The 15,348-nt window shown below is 40.9% G+C and overlaps 1 protein-coding gene across 3 annotated transcripts; it reads left to right on the top strand.

Annotated features, from left to right (window-relative positions):
* The first annotated feature begins 3,725 nt into the window (after positions 1–3,725).
* Positions 3,726–15,101, top strand: ldlrad2 (low density lipoprotein receptor class A domain containing 2). Of its 3 annotated transcripts, none has more exons than XM_070959218.1 (5): positions 3,726–3,985; positions 8,357–8,842; positions 10,129–10,278; positions 10,384–10,524; positions 12,250–15,101. In XM_070959218.1, the coding sequence occupies exons 1-5, from the start codon at positions 3,889–3,891 to the stop codon at positions 12,552–12,554; spliced, it is 1,179 nt and encodes a 392-aa protein (XP_070815319.1). In that variant the 5' UTR covers positions 3,726–3,888; the 3' UTR covers positions 12,555–15,101. The 3 variants fall into 3 exon arrangements, with proteins under 3 accessions (XP_070815319.1, XP_070815320.1, XP_070815321.1); XM_070959219.1 differs by having other exon boundaries at positions 3,757–3,985; positions 10,387–10,524; positions 12,250–13,059; XM_070959220.1 differs by lacking the exon at positions 3,726–3,985 and having other exon boundaries at positions 8,273–8,842; positions 12,250–13,424.
* Positions 15,102–15,348: the final 247 nt, after the last annotated feature.

Here is a 15,348-nt window from a genome sequence, read left to right on the forward strand (position 1 = left end):
ATGTCATCAGGATAATTCAAAAGATTCTATAATCATGCGCTGCACAAATTTAGCAAAGACTTCAAGTTAAAGTGAAATACCCAGTGTTCTTGTTCATCTCAATCAATGAGGAATTCTGCACAGCTTTTTATGTTTTTTGTTGTTAGTTGATTATGTTTCCAGTTCTTGAAGCTATCATGTATTAAAATTGGATTTGTATCCGTTTCAGATGTATTTCCCCATGCCTCCACACACTAGTAATGTGCCTCCTAAGCAATGTATGAAATTGACGTGTAAAGTAAATAAATTAAATCAGGACATTGAGAACAGTAAATGACAGTGACACTTTTCTATTCAACCACAAGGGGGAAGCAGCAAACAGAGCTTGTGTTTGTGCAGGGACACATTAATACCAGGAAATACAAAGCATTTTGAAGCAGAACCCAGCATTATAGGAGCAGCTGAGTGAGTCATGCAGTCATGAAGAACCCTCAAAGCTATAACATCTTCGTTTGAAAGGATGGTGCTTTTGCTGTCTGTCTGCAGCTTTGCTCTTGTTGGGCTTTGACTTCCACAGTGAAAGACCTTGTGTCAGGTTTTCACACCTAAGCAATATCTTGGTGTAATAAGGGTTTTCATCCAGGTGTGGATGCAGAGAACCACTAAACTAGAAAAGGAGTAGGGGTACCTGCACGTAAAGTGTCCACCTAAATAACCAGAAAATTATCCAATTATATCATTACACGGTATCATTATATGATACTGGATGAGATGTTTAAAGTGTTCACATTGAGGTCACTAAATTGTCGAGATCTAAAAGTCCAATGCTGTATTCCATTCTCTTTGATTGTTGTGGGGGAGGTAGAAATCCCAGGGTCAGATCAACATTGTTATTTTCATGTGACTGAACTATTTAAAGTAGAGCTGTTCACTGAGACTGCTTTAGTTGCATTGAAATGTCAGTCATGTGCAAATAATGTTAACTGTCAACAAATTTGAACAGATTTTTACCATCATCTGCAAAGCTTGTTTACCAACCAGGAAAAGAGGGCAAATGCCCCAGAACATGGACGCTGTCTGTGTGTCAACTGCTTTGTATGAGTTGTATTTACAGTTTGCTTGATAATAAATACCACTACTCAGCTATGTGGCTGTTAGGTGGTCACTGCTGTAAAGAGGGTCTCTGTCAAAATCATGTTTGAAGACTGTCATTATTTTAGTTTGGTGGCAGATTACTAAATCAATGTGTTTAATGAAATCACCACACAGCAAATCTAAGGCCAGCGAGTGTTAAGTCAATCAAATATATTTCTAAAGCACCATTAAAACACAATGGGCTGACCAAAGGGCTTTACAATCTATGTGCAAGAAGTTACAGTTGTCAAGGCAAGAGGTAATCAAAGCACTTCTTCACTTTACTTATGCCAGGTATAACTTAAACCAGTTTAGGGCTGTTTCTTGGATCCCAACCCATTGTTCGGTGGCACGGTGGAGCAGTGGTAACACTGTCACCTCACAGCTAGAAGGTTCTGGGTACGATTCCCACCTGGGGCGCTGGGGGTGTGTCCTCCATCATGCCTTTGGTGCCTGCTGCCCTTTAGGAAAGGGCCTTTCTGTGTGGAGTTTGCATGTTCTCCCCGTGTTTACCTGGGGTATCCTCTATATAAAAAAAAAAAAACATGAAAAACATGAAGATCACCACCTGACCAATGGAGACAAGAAGAAACTGGGTCCCTGGGTGCCACCGTCGGCTGGCAGCCCACCACTCTTGGTCTGCCGCGGAGGAAGGACTTACCAGGATGGGTTAAATGCAGAAGAAATAATTTCAATGATGCATGGCATGTGCATGTGATGTTGTGATTAATAAAGTAAAGTCTTATCTTAAGTCTGGTGATAAGCAGCTTATGATCAAACATAGCAAGTGCTGCTCTAAGGTCTAAAAGTTTTAAAACAACATAGTCCCCACTGACTGCTGCAAGTAACAAATCATTGTGAACTTTTGAAAGAGCAGATTCAGGCAAAGAGTAAACAATGGCATGCAGCTAAAATCCAAATCTCATGAGTGACTAATGAGAACCTCTTCACTTAATAGATTCAACTTTTCAAGCTTAGAGAGCGCATTTAGAGGCTTTCAGCCTGACTGCACTAACTTTTCTATCATTCTGTCATTCCGCACATCTTCTGTCATTATTCCTGACCTTTCCAGAGCAGACACAGTCTTCCATTCTCTCTAGGACGTTGACTTATTAATAAAAATGACACACTAACCCCTGTCTTTGTATGTGGGGCATCATTCTTCTTTTTCTAAAGACGCAGAGGAAGACAGATGGTCAGATATGAGCTGGTCGTCCTTGTCTGAACACTCACTCCCTCTTATCACCAGTGCATCAATTCAAATTCAAGACTTAAATTCAAAGATTATTTTAAACAGAAATGTGTTTCCATTAGTGTTTCGGTCACCTGTTGATGACCTGAGTTGTTTCTAGTTTCCCTCCAGATCTGACCACAAAGCCAGCTGCAGTCTCACAAGTACAAAGATTTTAGTTTTTAAAATAGCAAACCAGATTGAGTTCAATGGTAATAACTGAATAATAATACCTGCTAATAATCTATGTTTTTCTGATTGTCAACAAATCCCATAAAAAGACCAAAACAATAAGCGAATGACATGACAAGGTAACTTAGAGGGATCAATATCACATCACAAATGTGTCACTTTTGTGTAAATGTGTGTTACAATGAGGCTGGAGATCAGTTAAAGACAGACTGTTCGTATGAAGCAAAAGGTCACCTGAGATTGGAATCTGCTGTCACTCCTGCACCACAATTCAATTCAATTCAATTTTATTTGTATAGCGCCAAATCAGGACAGAAGTTGTCTCAGGACACTTTCCATATAGAGCTGGTACAGACCAAGCTCTTTTATCTACAGAGAACCAACAATTCCCTCATGAGCAAGCACTTGGCAACAGTGGCGAGGAAAAACTTCCTTTTAACAGGCAGAAACCTCGAGCAGAACCAGACTCTGGGTGGGCGGCCATCTGCCTCGACCGGTTGGGTGAGAGAGGAAGAGCAAGAGAGGGAGAGGGAGAGTGAGACAGACACAGACAGACAGACAGACAGACAGACAGACAGACAGACAGACAGACAGACAGAAATGCAGTCAGAGAGAGAGAGACAGAGAGACAGAGAGACAGACATGCAGTCACAGTAACAGTGACAGTGGATGTAATAACAGCAGTAGCAGTTGCAGTGGATGTCAGGCAGGGCCAAGGCGGGAGACGCAGCTGCAATCCACAATCCAGATTCAGCCACTGTGTAACCTGCAAGACGACAAAGCACAGAGACTCCGGGGAAGGAGCTAAGTCATCTCAATGATTTCTGATGTTGAGAGAGGTTTGCTACTTTTCTGTTTCTGTTTTAACAGACTGATAAAGAAGGCAAAGATTTGAAATGATCACTTGAGACGCAGTAAACAAGCTTAGTTTGAGCTTTGATTGTGTTTCCCGTGGAGCCTTTTTAAAGAGCAGCAGACCCAAAGGAAGAAGCAGCAGAGCTCGCGGAAGTTGACTGCATGTGGTGAAGCTAGAGAAGTTCACATCAGGAGGGGAAAGTTTGGTTTCAAGCCGGAGTCTTTTCCTGCCTGACTTGACTGCTGATTGGTTGGCTGTTGTCATGGAGATGACAGGACGGGCCCGAGAGGAGGTTCGAGCGGAATAAAAAGCCCAGTGCTGATGATGAAGAGCAGAGCGGCTGCCTCCTCTCACGGCCGGATCCCTCCCGTCCTGAGCTCTCATACACTTCCAGCTGAAGCCTTCTCTTCTTCAGTGACCAGATATGACATATTGATGGGATGTCAGAATCACTGATGTGAGCTGATTGGACAGGAGTCTTCCTCTCTCAGCCTGGATGATGGAGTTGGAGGTGGAGAGCTGCTGGCAGCGTCTGCTCAGGCTGCTCCTCCTGCTCGTCTTCTTCACTGTGCACTGCTCGGCCATTGAGACAGGTAAGACATGAAGCACCGGACACATCGAACGGAGCGCTTCTCACCCACTGATTGATGACGTTTGGATCGTGGTGAAATCGTGTTTCAGAGCCAGACAAAAGCGGCACAGAGTTCAGCCACGATTCTGCATGAGTTGGGACGCTGTGTAAAACCTACATAAGAACAGAATGGAATCAAATGCACGCACACTGTTTATTGACAACAGTGTTCCTGAGTCCTGTAGTCATCTCCTTTGTACCATCGTGTGTTCACAGAGAGGTAAACCTCACTCCATCTTTGCTTGTGAACGGTTTAGCCTTTCCAGGATGCTCCTTTCATACCCAGGTATGATGCTATCACCTGTTACAATGAACATGTTTACCTCTGGAGTGTTCCAAACAGGTGTTTTTGGAGCGTTCCACTACTTTCCCAGACTTTAGTTGCTTCTGTCCCAACTTGTGTGAAACGTGGATCAAGTTAAGAATAAGCATATATTTACAAAAATCAATTAATTTGATGAGGTCAAGCATTAAATATATTGTCTTTGTACGGTTTTCAATTGAGTAGACGTCAAAAATAATTATCAAATGACCACACTCTGTTTTATGTTTTACACAGCGTCCCAGATTTTTTGGATAGGAGACTGTAGTATTAGAAAAACAGTAACGGTAGTAAGTGCTACCGTTACTGCTGCTTCTGTTTGTTGACTAAAAGTCTAATCGTATATTATCTGAAACAATAAGTCAGCCTGGATTTTATCTGAAGCTGTCAGCGTGTACATACTTTGTAGTGAATTGGTAAAAAGTCATATTATTCTTGTAAAACCCAAAATACGTTCCCTACATTGGGAAGGATATGAGTTTAACTTTCTGCCATTTCATATTGAGTACTTCAGTGAATATTTGGATACTGCAATATGATAATTACTGCAATATTGCATGACCCTCCCCTTTATTGTAGTCAATGCAGAATTTGCACAGTTGTGATGAGGAAAACTAAAACAAAAAATGGCAGCAGTTGCTATAAAATGTGATGTAAAATACATTATAAAACACTTGTTAACAGTTTTATTCTCCAAATCACACACGTTATGGTGTAACATGCTGAGGTGTTGCTGCTGCCCTCTTTTGTTTCAAAGACCATACTAGTGCGTTCACCAGAAATCATGTATACTTCACATTTTTGCTGACTGTTTTGAGTGCACAGACTCTTTGAAGTATTTTTCTGTAGTTCTATACAGCCACTGGTTTCCATTCTTTGTGTTAGTAGTGTAATCCATCACATGAAGTCTGCATTAATGTTACACTGAATACAGACTTGGTGTTCACTATGATGGATCACACGACTCAAGCATGTTTCAAGAATATGTTCTTATGCATTCATATCAAACAAATTCAATGAAACCAAAGGACTCTTGGAACTGTAGACGATATACATGTGAGTTTGTAAAACACAGCAGCATGGTTGTAAAATGGACAGCTGTGATGCATGTCAGTGATTGGTAGTAAAGGAGCTGAAACATGCGAAACCAATGGTAGACTCCTTTAAACCTCTCCTGAAATGAACTCTGTGTTTATTTGCTTAATAAAAGCAAATTCAAACTTCATTATCATTATTATATATCAATGGTTATAGTTTTAAATGATGTTGAAGTAATCAAAGGATTTGATCAATGAGTGAATATTATACTAAAGCATAAAGTTCAGTCTAAATGGTTAGACTAATAAGGCATCATACACAGTGAGATTATAGAAATTCAGATGTGAGGTGATGAAACAGAAGCCTGTGGTGAGTCACCAGTGATAGGATAACACATGGATGGACAATGAGGCTGCTGCCCTTTTCCACACAGTTCGGTCTCAGAGACATCTCTAGCTACAGTGTGTCACCTTGGCCTCACCTGCCCTCTGGATCTGCTCTCTGAAACACACTCCATTTACAATGACAGTGTTTGAAAAGATTTTAATTTTCAGCCTGCAAAAATCTTTACTGGGCACTCGTGTCCTCTGGTCACCCATGTTTTCGACAATGTCCCCTAAGGCTTTGTATTTACTAATGTGGTGCAGAGGGGACGAGCTGTTTCCCACCAACAGGGGCTCCTGGGCTTTGGGACATTCCTGGAGGTCAGTGCAGGAGGATCTAGTTGTCTCCCAGGGAAACAGAGCTAATAAACTCCAGGGGTGGTCGTAAATTTTCTCATTATTTGGCCTGCAGCCCAGAGGCAGGGGGTGGCGGTTGGGTAGGTGGGGGCTGCTAGAGCCGGTTCTGCCTGCTCATCTGACCCAGTACTGCCCGTACATGAGCAGTGAGCTGCTTCTCAAATGATCAGGTTTACCAGGTTTGATGTGTGTAAGTTTCTACATCTAAAATGTGTTGAGTACGAAGTAACTCTTTTCTGTAGCATCACTGGAATTTTTAATGTAGTCGCTGTCATTAACCACACATTCAGAATGCTGTGATGAAGCTCAGTCATTGAGTCATGGTATATGTGGATGTCAAAGACAACTGGACTAGCTTTTCATTCAGAATTCTTGACTTCTACTATTACATTTCTAGATTATTAAAATTCTGCTTTTATCTAACTCAGACTGCTGAAGCCTCATATTAGCTGCACATAAAGAATACCTTATTAAATAGCCAAAACAGGAAAAATGATTCCAGAAAGTTAGAGCTGTTTCGGTGTGTATTCAGGCATCCTCACTGTTGTTTGAAGACAGACAGAGGACAGACTTTTACTTCATTGATCCCAATTTTGGAAATTCTTTTGTTGCAGCAGCAGGTTAAACAACAAAATATATCAAACAAAGAAGAATGAGGATGAGAATAAAACTAAGAGAAAAAGAATGTTCTCAAAAAATATAACGAAGTATAACTAAATATATAGTTATATAATGTGTATTATATAATACACATTATATAATATTACGATAATATAAGAAAAATACAACGTAACTTAGTATATAAACAAGTATTAACAGCAGTTCTTAAGAGAGAGAGAGAGAGAGAGCCAGAGCAGATAAATGTATAACAAAAAAAATATTGTGCAATATTCCAGTAGTGCAGATGATATGTAACATATTGGTGTTCGTGAGGTTGGTGGATGAACTGTTTGAGTTGCTGTTGTACAGTGTGATGCTCGTGGCAGGAATGATTTCCTGAAGCGGTCCTTGTGACAGCAGAGCTAGAGCAGTCTACTGGAGAAGGAGCTCTGCTGTCTGTCCACGAGGTGGTGAAGAGGATGTTCAGGGTTATCCATGATGGATAACAGTCTGTCCGGTGTCCTCCTGTCCACCACCTCCTCAAAGGTGTCAAAAAGAGTGAACCTATCCTTTAACATTAATAACTGAATCTAATTAAACAGCATAACAAACACAAGAGCCAATACCAACAAGCATAACAAGGCCAAGAAAGAAAGTGTACATTTAAACCAAACTACAGTCCATGCTCTGTGGTATAGAAAACTTACGTTGCTCAAGAGATCATGCGATACCTAACCGTGGACGATTCAACATTATTCAGGCTTGCAATCAAGATTTACTATGCTTGATACTTTTTTAATCCAAAGCAGTTGCACTCAGTGAGAAATTCAGGATTTTAATGTGCAAAGACACATTCTTGTAGAGTAAAAATGACAGTTCATAGATGATAAGTGTGGATGGGTTGTAATTTCATATAAAATCTTTTGTAGGGTGTCACATATACTATATAAACAATTTCATAATTAATGAGTTCTGGGGTTTTAAATGTTACATTCAGCCATTTCCCATCAGGCTCTCAAATCCTGTGACTCCCTGTTCAACAAAGATATAATTGGAGGAGACTTTCCAGTATGTTCAGTAAGATTACTGTAAATGACAGAACGCAGGGCAGCGGATGCAAGCATCATTTCCTGCAGACCAAGGCATCAAGCCATTGACTAAATGTTAGTGCAGAGGAAGTACCAACAAGTAAGATTGTATTTGTCTTTGCTGCCTGTGTCCGACATGTCATTACCTTGCATAGGTACATTAAATGACATGTAAATATTACTGTTTTCCCCACTCATTAACAGGTCATGGTTACTAAAAATATTGCAGATTCAGATTTTGCACTTGCTATACTGGCCCTCCTGAGATAATGATTTATCTATCTTTATCTATTCATTTCAGTGTTATCTTGACTGATTAGACACTGTTTTCTCTTGATTGTTACTGAAATGTCAAAGTATCTGGAAAACAGGGTTCTGTACTTTGCAGAGAATAAAGATACAGTGTCCCCTTTGTGATCAGTAATCCAACACTGTAAGAAAAACAGCCAAATGTACACAGTCATCTGGTTGGAGTTCTTTCCAGAAATTCTCCACGTGTCAATTTGTCTCTGGGGACTCTGTCTCATGTATCTTTTCCTTGCCAGTCAATGTAGTGGACTTCTGTGGCCAGACAATCCGGGGTGATGGCATGATTGTGAACTCACACCAGGAATCCAAGAAGTACTACTTTGTGACCATGGGGACCGACTGTCACCTCACCATGCAGGCCAGCTCCCCTAAAGACAAAGTCCAGTTCCACTTCCGCTTCTTCCTGGTCTACAGTTTGCTACGAGTGGCCCCTCTAAGTCCGGCCCCTATCTTTCCAGAGTCTCCTCGTGGCTCAGCACCTCTCAACCCCAGACTGGAGCCCACTTCTGGTGAAAGCTCAGGGGACCCATGTCATGCCGGCTCATACGTTCAGTTCTATGATGGACAGGACAGGAGCTCGCCACCCCTCGGGCCTCCTCTTTGTGGGAAGAGCCCACCCCGGCCAGTGCTGTCCACAGGAAATTACCTGACCCTGAGGCTGGTGACTCGGGGGACTCAGCCTAGAGTTGACTTTGTGGGGGACTTCACCTCCTTCAGATTGGGTAATGTCCTTCCATCCCACGCTTTGATCAGATATGTACACATAAACAGAAATGTATAATGGTTATTAAAACTGTTACGTTTGTTTTATGTTTGCCAATTAATATTAAATATCAAATACGTGTTTTCTAATTCCATATTTACTGAATACAAATAGACATTAGCCTTAAAATAGATAACTAATTTACATCAAGGAGTGCTTGATTAATGTCTGGTAACAGCGTGTGTGCAGTTGGTGGTGAAGAATTTTTTTCTTTTCTTTTTTTTGGTTAAACCTACATGAAGGTGCAAAGCTTTAAAGACTTGTCCATCAAACACTAATTAATAAGGAGTCAACTGTTGTAGTATCTCTTTGTTTAGAGAGAAGTTATTTCTGTCATACCCAAAAACTTGAACATCCACTTATCCTTTTTCACACTCAACCCTATACTCAGTACGAGGTTCAGGTGATGATTAAATTTTGCCAAGACGTGCAATGATTTAACTATTACAGCACTTCAACTTAAATTATTTATTACCATAAAGGCACAGCAGAACTGTACATACGATGTCATTCATAAAACTATGTAAACTGTGCAAATCAACTGCGCAGCTACAAGTAGCTGTAATTCACTGAAGGCATTTTCTGTCAAAACGAGTGTTTCCTTCTCTACATAACTGTCCACTATTTTATAATATAGTAAGTATACAATAGTATCGTTCCCGTGCGTTCTACTGGATTCACTTAATTTCAGTATACTATGAAAATATACTTGCAGATACTTTAAACTTACTTAATCTGGGTAATGCCTCACACACTGAATGTTACCTTATGGTTATATGGTACTTCAGCACAAAGTTCACAGCATGTAGTTCACAAAACAAACAGCATCTGGACTACACAGCACTAGTGGCACAACTTCAAAATATGACTCATGGTTTGTTCGTGGACTGCGTGGTGTTTGGAGATCTGTAATTTTAGAGCTTTCTGTTGAACAGTGTTGCATTGATGAGCGCTGGGAATAAAAGCCACAACAAAGACAAACAGCAAATGTGTCAATTAATATAGATATAACAGCTCTTATGTTAAGCAGCCTGTGTACGTAGCATCAGAGATTACAAATGTTTTGATGACTTTTTGTGCTATTCACCAAGTGCATTAGTGCACGTGTGGGTGAGTGATGCAAAATTCCTGTTGATGCTTTTCTCAATCTCAGTCAAAGAGACTCCACTCAAACTGTAGTTTTCATAGCCGACTCAGGTCCTTTCTGTCTTCTCCTAATCCCTCAATTGTTATCTTCCTTTTCAGGTTTTAACCAATCAGAGTGCAGCAATGAGCCTTATTTCACCTGCAGGAATGGGAAGTGTATCCCTCTCGGTCTAGTGTGTGACGATAAAGGCATTGACAACTGTGGGGATGGGAGTGACTTGGAGGAAAACCTGACCACAGGTTGCAAAGGTCAGTTAGGTGATGAGGTGACACGCGAAAATTTCCCTGATTTTATTACAGCATGTTCGAAATCTCACAGTTAACCAAGTTTGACCCAAATTTGTCCTTCATCAGCAGGTCAGCTTTTGCTTCCTGAACCTCCACCGGCAATAGCAACCCCACCCTCACCTTTTTTGAATCCACCCACAGTGCCGATTCCTTCGCATATGAACTGTGGCATGCCAGACAGCGCTCCCAGTCACGAGTCAGTAACAGGTGAGGGAGCATTGTGTAAATAATAGATATTTAATAATTCAGCTGGTAGAAACACTCTCCAGTGGCACAAATCAATCGATGTGTAATACTTAATGCTTATGTCCTGCAGTTGGTTGCTTGATAAATAAATTAAGTGCCCATTTGAATGCAAAGCGTCCTGATGACTGGCCATGAAACTAATGGCAGTGACCATTGAGTTGTTAATTTCACCTAAAGACTCGTAAACCAATAAATGGTGATGGATTCTCATGGCGGAGAGCAGTCTTTTGAGTGATCTGTCTCTATTCCAGCGTCAGAGGTGCAAATAGAAACTGTCTGGGCCAGCCTGTCAGCTTGTCAGTGCTTTTAAGACCTGGCCAAGTCTGGCCTACGAAAAACAGCTTTTCTTCCGTTCTGACTGTTCAGCTGACAGTTGGAGAAAGAGAGTCACATTCGCCTGCTGTGCAAATTGCCAGCTGTTTTTTAGCTGAGATACATTTCAATGCACCCTGGTCTACCCACAGGAAGGGTTAGGCCACAGGCTGGATGAACATACACACTGCTTCATTCATTGATGGCTGTGGTTGAATTTGTGTAAAATGTAAAGTATGTGTGTGAGTGTAAATATTGGAAGTCTAAACAGTTGGAAGGCTCCAGGCATATTCATATCTAGGGTTACTTTATTGCACAGTCAGTACTGTAGCTTAAAGGACTGTTTCAGCAAACCTCTACATGCTATGTACAATATCTGTGTCAAGATAATTAGACAGTTTTGATGTGACATGAATTGATATTCATGTTCTTTTCTGACTCTTGGTAAGAGAGCAAGTTGTATTTCCCAAAATGCTGAATTATTTATGTTTAGAGACTCTCTGTCCATAGCTACTGTAGTTGTCATATGACCTTTGAGGGGAGAACCAGAGAGAGCTACACAACCCAGAATGGATGATGCTGTCATACTGTATTAGTTGTGTTGTGTAACATGCATTTGTAACTACATCACCAAACCTCCAGCACGATTTAGGATGCAGGAATATGTTTCACTCTGGCACTGCCTTGTTAGACAGGCATGTTTGCTTTGGGATAGGGCTGTGATGTGACATTTTTGTTCCTGCAACCAAAACCAACAATGTGTTAGACCATCTCTGAATACGTCCTGACTTCCCTATGCCGATTGATCACTACATAAATCTTTATGTAAATCTAAGTGTAGTTTCTGCAAATGTATTTTGGGGGGACTATTTGCAGGAGATCAGTGATTAATGAGCTTGTATAAGTTTCTGATTTCCATTATCAGAACATCCTTTCATTTGAAAGTGGTGAGCACCCCTGCTAAGGCTCAGGCCAGTGCCGCTGTTGCTCTTTAGAGAATGGTGTTGTAAGACGTGAGAAGGGACGAAGCGAGTTCTCTTATTTAAACAGTAGGAAGGCAGAGCAGAGAAGGAGCCAAAGTAAGGCAAACACAGAGGAGGAGAGGTCCCGCCAAGATTTGATCCCTGGCAGATACAACAGCCATTTCAGTAGTGAATGGTGTGTGAGCCTTCCCCAATATTTTGCAGCTTGTGTGGTCGTGTACAAACTAATGAACTCAAAAACTTCAGAAGTAGCTTGATGAATCCGCTTACATGTGGGAAAAGTCTGTACTGTTCTTTACACAGTAAGTGTTTTCCACCTGTATTATAACCAAAGTTATATATGGCTGCCATGTGAATAAAGAGGATTGTATTTTTCCCCTCTTATACCCAGACTCCCCAGTCTCCCTGTCCCTGTTGGTTCTCTACATCCTCCTGGGTGTGGTGGCAGGTAGCATGGTGCTCTGCTGGTGCTGCTGGTCACCTGGCTGGTTCCTGTGGCGTGTCAGCATCTGTCGCTTCTTACCCTGCTGCAACTCGGCCTGTGCCTCCTGCCACGTCTGTGCCCGCAGCTGCACCCACAGCAAGGAGCACCGACAGGCAAAAGTCACACCACACACACCCATCAATGGGACCTCAACAGGCGCGGCGGTCACCACCAATAGTGCTGATGAAAATGTTACAATGGCAGCTGTTTAGAGTACAGGGTCTGTTAGGGTGATCAGCTTTGGCATATAGGGACATGGGTACAGCGTGCTGACCTGTGATCAGAGGTGAACATGAACAGTCACTGTATTAGACAGTGCAACATGAATCTTTTTAATGAAGGTTGGACTGATGGGGTCCAGTATGCGAGGCTGACATAAGCAGAGCTGAATGGTTGTGGTTAAACAGCAGTTTGCATGTTTTAAGTGTGATGATGCAAGTGATAAGACTGCTATATTTATGTTATTATGAGAAGGTAAAGCAGGGTACAGTGTGACTATGGATTGTATGAAAAGTATGAATATATCTGAAAGGATAGGATTAAGGTTGTTAGAATCACAGAAGAAACATTTGTGTTCTCAGCACATTGTTTTGAAGTTATCGCTTACATATTATGATGACAGCACCTTTTGTTAAAGAGACTGCTTATGAAGTTTGAGAAGTGCAGCCTTTAATGCTTGGCCAGTTTTCAGAAGAGACAATAAAGTGTTAAGTTTTTAGTGTGAACAACTTTTAGTTCCTTTCTTATAAATGTGCTTTTCTTAAAAGTAACAGTGTAGTCCTGCTGTGAAACTATTCTTCCAGTCCACAGCTTTGGCCACAAGTTTTCCATGGACACATGCTGAGAAAGCCACCCCAGAACTGCAAAGTGGCCCACCTGGTAACAACAGCTGTTCTCCCTTGGAGAAATTCCTTCGAACTTAACACTCTCCTCCCAGCAGTCCAATGTGAAGTTTCGAAAAGTAGAAGAGTACAAAGTCATCCAGTGCCTGTCTAATCAACTCTTTTTAGGGAAAAACTGGTAATCAAGGATGGACCTCTAACATGCTGTTGCGTGCACAAAATAAACCTTTGACATATTACAAAAGACGTTCTTGTTAATTAACCATTATAAATCATCAATTGCTCTATGGCTGCACAGAGCTATATGGTTATGGACTCTTATACTGTTTTAAAATTATAATGTTATCTTAAAAAACAAGTTATAGTTCAAGGGTAGCATAAGTGTATCAGTTCAGCCTATTTTTTATCATTTAATGTTTTTGCAATTTCCACCCTGTGTTCAGTACAAAATGTGTGGATACATGAACATTGCACCCACATGAGACTGTTGAACATGCCAATGTGCTACTGTAACAACCTACTTGATGTAGTGTCAAGATTTATTTTACTTTGAACATACATTTGAACTAAGGGACCTATCAAAAATCAGGAAAACCAGACCTAGACAAAAGGTAGACATAAGTATGTGGACATGGGTGTCTACATACTTTTAACTTGTTTGTGAGAATCATAAAATCTTCTCCAAACAGAAATGGAAATGAGGGCACAAACTAACCAATCCAAGAGATGATGTACATCTTTGCCATGAAGTAAATTTAAATGTGAGGTTGGCGACTTTCCTGCTCTGTTCTCTCTTGGGTTTCACACACACACACACACACACACACACACACACACACACACACACACACACACACACACACACACACACACACACACACACACACACACACACCCTCCTGCTTTTACCCAGATTGACGATCCATATGAGGGGCAACTTGTGTTCATGTGTCCACCAGGCAAACTTTCTTTGTGGCATCCTCTAGATGGAGTAGCTCCATAACCTTTCCTCCCTCTGCCAGACTGTGTATTGCGTAACTACATCACACAGAGCTCCATGTCTTTTTAGGGATTTTGACTTGTGTCCTTGGTAAGCCATAAGGCCTTATGCTTAAACAAATAGTTTGTTTCTGACCTCCAGGTTGCCAGGCTGCAGCACAATGAAGTATGCAGACTTCTTTGTCTGTCTTGTGCAGAGACTGTACAGGAATACATGCGAATCTGTGCACCCATCAACCCAAGTACAGTATAGATCCACCCAACTCACACTCACTCACAAGATTTCAAACCCCACTGTACACCACCTGTTCAGGAGACAGACAGTCAGCCATCAGCTGGTAAACATAGTGGAGCATTTAGTAGCTAAGAGGCAGAAATTTCTTCAAGGAGTTGATGGAGACCAAAACAGAGGTAAAACAGAATGAAAAGTGGACTTACATTCATTAGGTTGCTCTGTATCCTCAGCACCTGTTTGCTAACAATGTTCGCAGTGCTTCCATTTTCCAAATGGACAAATTTTTTTTTTATTTTTTTTATTTTTTTTTAAATACAGCTTTAAAAGGGGTTCATTTTATTTTTAAATTAATGGAAATTAAAGAGTTTGAATGATTTGATGGTTAGGAATAAAGTATAAAGGAATTCATAATATTTTGCATTTTTGACCTGCAATTCATGAAAGCAGAAAAGAAAAATGTTGTTTTCACCAAACTGCAGCATAATGTAAATAATTGTAATCTGCTTTGATTATTACAAATTATAATCAGAAATAGGACCATTTTCTATCCTTATAACTTCAAGCCTATTCAAGCCAACTATTGAGCTAGACTAGTCAGCACATAGAGACTAACATTGCAGTTGCGTCAGTGTCAGCCTTTTCCTGTTGTTACGTACATGTTGTAATGTTTTAATAAATGCTGGAAAAAGGAGACGCACTCCTGTTTCTAAATACCTACATTTTCTCCACAATTGTTCCACAGCTGCTCAAAATATGGGAATAAAATAGACTTCACAGTGTATGACAGTGTCACATATAGTATTCTGTCACGTCATTGAAGCTAAAGACTGCTTACACTGAGTGATATATTCAAATGTACAGTGTCATGGCTGCCCCATCAAATGGGAGATATTCCTCTCCAGACTTTACAGCAAAGTTCTGTGAGTTTGA

The sequence above is a fragment of the Chaetodon trifascialis genome, chromosome 3 (genome assembly GCF_039877785.1).
Source record: "Chaetodon trifascialis isolate fChaTrf1 chromosome 3, fChaTrf1.hap1, whole genome shotgun sequence".
Taxonomy (NCBI): Eukaryota; Metazoa; Chordata; class Actinopteri; order Chaetodontiformes; family Chaetodontidae; genus Chaetodon; species Chaetodon trifascialis.

What these genes read in the sequence shown, in the direction of transcription:
- ldlrad2 (XM_070959218.1), top strand. Translation starts at nt 3,889, where the DNA reads ATGATGGAGTTGGAGGTGGAGAGCTGCTGGCAGCGTCTGCTCAGGCTG. An exon ending in CTGCTCGGCCATTGAGACAG is followed by an intron (nt 3,986 to 8,356) that starts GTAAGACATGAA and finishes TTTCCTTGCCAG; the next exon opens with TCAATGTAGTGGACTTCTGT. An exon ending in CTTCACCTCCTTCAGATTGG is followed by an intron (nt 8,843 to 10,128) that starts GTAATGTCCTTC and finishes CTTCCTTTTCAG; the next exon opens with GTTTTAACCAATCAGAGTGC.